The sequence below is a fragment of the Formica exsecta genome, unplaced genomic scaffold (genome assembly GCF_003651465.1).
Source record: "Formica exsecta isolate Colony F162 unplaced genomic scaffold, ASM365146v1 scaffold2, whole genome shotgun sequence".
Lineage (NCBI taxonomy): Eukaryota > Metazoa > Arthropoda > Insecta > Hymenoptera > Formicidae > Formica > Formica exsecta.
Genome location: NW_021849297.1, coordinates 3052936 through 3056132, shown reverse-complemented (window position 1 = coordinate 3056132; position 3197 = coordinate 3052936). Strand labels below are relative to the sequence as shown.

Here is a 3197-nt window from a genome sequence, read left to right as displayed (position 1 = left end):
TATAATATATTTCTATTTCTATGTAATAGAGATATAAATAATAAGCAATCTGAAACACTTTGAAATATTTCCTCACGTCGTTTCCTTGACAACAAATCTTGGGTAGTGTCAAAACAATGCGCGCGAATAGATGCTTAATATGCAGCCATATTTCACATATATTCAAGCAAGGAATAATACTAAATATTAATTAAAGTTTTATGTGTTTTAATTTTCGCAATGTCTACATTCATAGAAAATGTGCATATAAAAGATGGAGAGTATACGAAGACAATATATTCAATGGTATATATCACCAGCTATATATATATAATATAAAAAACAAACGTTGCAGTATTTTTTATCTGAAAATGGATAAATATGTAATTGGACGCGATTTTATTTCAGATAAAAGAACAGCGATATACTGAAACTATTAAAGTTCTGCTAAATCTTTTAGATTCTCATCCTGATGTATGTATATTATGGTGTAATATATTCTTCTTGCATAAACATTGTCAATATCGAATAAAATATTCTTTTAGTCTAGACCATGTTTATCCCTTCTCGCTCATTGTTACTTTTACACACAAGACTTCATAGCTGCAGCTCAATGTTATGAAAAACTGATCCAGTTATGTCCAGAGGAAAATCTATACAAGCTTTACTATGCCCAGTCGTTGCATCAAGCTTGTATGTATCAGGAAGCATGGATGGTCTGTTCAAGTATTATCAATCAAAGTAATTTAGAGTTCAAGGTGAAGAAACTGCAAGCAGCTATAAAATATGGGCAGGAAGATATGGTCGCTGCGAAAAATCTCGTTGATCAATGTCCCGCCGATGATGTCGATACGGAAGTCAACCTGGGGTGTCTTTTATACAAGGTAGATAAATAGCTATGAATAAGTTCAATTGATAAATGTATACAAATTGTATCTTTTAGGAGGAGCAATATGAACAGGCTCTCAAGAAATTTGCAAACGCATTACAAATTGCAGGTTTCAAACCTCATCTATCGTACAATGTTGCCCTTTGCTATTTTAAGCTGAAAGAGTACGCAGCATCATTGAAACATATAGGTATAATGAAAATCTTTATCTTCATCAGTTATATTTATATAAAACAGTGTCGCATTTGTTTGCTTATTTTCAATTAAACTTTATTACATTTCAGCTAGTATTATCGAACATGGTATAAGAGAACATCCAGAGCTAAGTGTGGGAATGACTACTGAGGGTATCGAAGTTCGAAGTGTCGGAAATACACTGACTCTGCATGAGACAGCTCTGACAGAAGCGTTCAACCTGAAAGCCGCCATAGAATACCAATTGCAAAATTGTAATTTTATGCGTTACTGCAGATTTCGATTTGAAAAATGGATATTCTTTTTACACAGTGTTCTTTACGTTAATATTACAGACGATGCGGCGAAAGAGGCATTAACAGACATGCCACCGCGTTCTGAGGAGGAACTCGATGCTGTTACCTTACATAATCAAGCATTAATAAATATGGACACAAAACCGAGTGAGGGATTCGAGAAATTACAATTTCTGCTGCAGCAGAATCCATTCCCACCTGAGACTTTTGCCAATCTGTTACTTTTATACTGTAAATATCAGTATTACGACCTAGCTGCCGATGTTTTAGCTGAAAATGTACATCTAACTTACAAATATTTGACACCAGTAAGTTTGATTTTTACAATTTTCATTTATTTTGTATGTTTTGTATGTCAGAAATTGCATATCATATATGTAGAACACATATTAAAGTTAAGCTATATCTACGAAAAAACGTTTAGTTGATATCGATTAATCTGGATGCTTGGTTTTAGAATGTTTGCATTTTTTTGTACGAGTTTCATAGTCCTCTGAATGTTTTCGCTTATGGGCTTTTACATCATGGCTGGATGACGAGCTATCGGAGGAGTCATTTGAACTACTGCTACATTTCTTTCTGTGCTTCTTACGTTCTTTGGAAGATTTTTTAATTTTTTTCTTACTTTTCTCTTTATCTTCCATATTACTGTCATTGGTAGATTGCTTACTCTTCTTTGACTTCTTTTTTTTCTTTTTCAATTTATGCTTTTTTTCTTCCTTTTTCTCCGTCTTCTCCTCAACTGAGTCTGGAGGAATACTTTCTTCCTCAATTTCCGGAATCAATTCGTACTTTTTCCCATCGGGAGACATGAAACAATCCTTGGACAAATGTCCTCTAGTCCCACACTTTGAGCATGTGGTATTGAGTACCGCCTCCAACTGTATGGCTTTACGTTGAATCATTCCTGGAGCCTTCCGTCGCTGTATATCCCTTTGTAACTCAACGCCATTAGGATCTAAATCCATACCATTTCCTTGATTTACATGTTTCATGGACAGTCCTATCTTGCCATCCTCCGCCACAGATATCACTTTACACCAGACCCGTTCGCCCTTTTGCAAAATGTCTGCAACATTGTCGACATGAGCCGAGCTTACCTGACAGAATTGCATAGATATCAATGCTTTATGTTACCTTGGAAATATTAATATTAATGTATATATTTGTGAATCTAATAATACCTGTGATCGATGTATTAAACCTTGTTGCGAGGTACCCGGTATTCTGACAAAAGCTCCATAATTTTGAATGGACGCAATTTCGCCCAAAAATATTTGATTTAATTCGCACTCCGTCATATCGTTTTTCACTGAAGCAATATTATCACACTTCGTCGCGATCGATGCATTAGGCGAGTACAAGAGAAAAAACAGGTTAAGTTTCTAATAACAAATGCAGGACCGTAACATCGATGTATCCGACCACTAATATATCAATGATTTCTCTATACTAAATATTATCTATTATTAACGATTATATTTACTCTATTTATTATATATGGAAAATTTTTGATTAAATGTATCTGAGATTTTTTTTGAAATTATTTTCAGTATTTGTACGATTTCCTGGATGCGCTAATAACGCAACAAACTTCGCCAGAGGAGGCATATCGTAAATTCGACGATCTCGCTAATAAACATACGGAAACATTGCGCAAAGCGACTAAGCAAGTTCAAGAGGCGAGATTGAATCACGATGATAATGCTGTCAAGAAAGCCGTGAACGATTACGAAGAGGCTTTGGATAGATATGTTCCCGTCTTAATGGCGCAAGCGAAAATTTATTGGGATCTAGAGAATTATACCCAAGTGGAAAAGATCTTCAAAAAGAGCGTC

The 3197-nt window shown here is 34.9% G+C and overlaps 2 protein-coding genes across 2 annotated transcripts in view; one reads left to right on the top strand and one right to left on the bottom strand.

Annotated features, from left to right (window-relative positions):
* Positions 1 to 138: 138 nt before the first annotated feature.
* Positions 139 to 3197, top strand: part of LOC115234275 (tetratricopeptide repeat protein 30A) — a 4618-nt gene continuing 1559 nt past the window's right edge. The window contains exons 1-7 of the mRNA XM_029805227.1: positions 139 to 285; positions 388 to 453; positions 525 to 863; positions 923 to 1058; positions 1153 to 1317; positions 1399 to 1667; positions 2913 to 3197. Of these exons, the coding sequence (XP_029661087.1) occupies positions 220 to 285; positions 388 to 453; positions 525 to 863; positions 923 to 1058; positions 1153 to 1317; positions 1399 to 1667; positions 2913 to 3197 (1326 nt within the window). The 5' untranslated portion in view covers positions 139 to 219. The remainder of the gene's footprint in view (positions 286 to 387; positions 454 to 524; positions 864 to 922; positions 1059 to 1152; positions 1318 to 1398; positions 1668 to 2912) is intronic.
* LOC115234281 (nucleolar protein of 40 kDa-like) lies at positions 1673 to 2797 on the bottom strand. The gene is made up of 2 exons (XM_029805233.1): positions 2544 to 2797; positions 1673 to 2459 (listed from the first exon to the last, which is right to left on the bottom strand). The coding sequence occupies exons 1-2, from the start codon at positions 2658 to 2660 to the stop codon at positions 1794 to 1796; spliced, it is 783 nt and encodes a 260-aa protein (XP_029661093.1). The 5' UTR covers positions 2661 to 2797; the 3' UTR covers positions 1673 to 1793.

Excerpts from the sequence above, each read along its gene's own strand:
- LOC115234281 (XM_029805233.1), bottom strand. The coding sequence starts at position 2,660 with ATGACGGAGTGCGAATTAAATCAAATATTTTTGGGCGAAATTGCGTCC. Across the intron at positions 2,460-2,543 it reads GTTTAATACATCGATCACAG|GTAAGCTCGGCTCATGTCGA; the intron begins GTATTATTAGAT and ends CAATTCTGTCAG.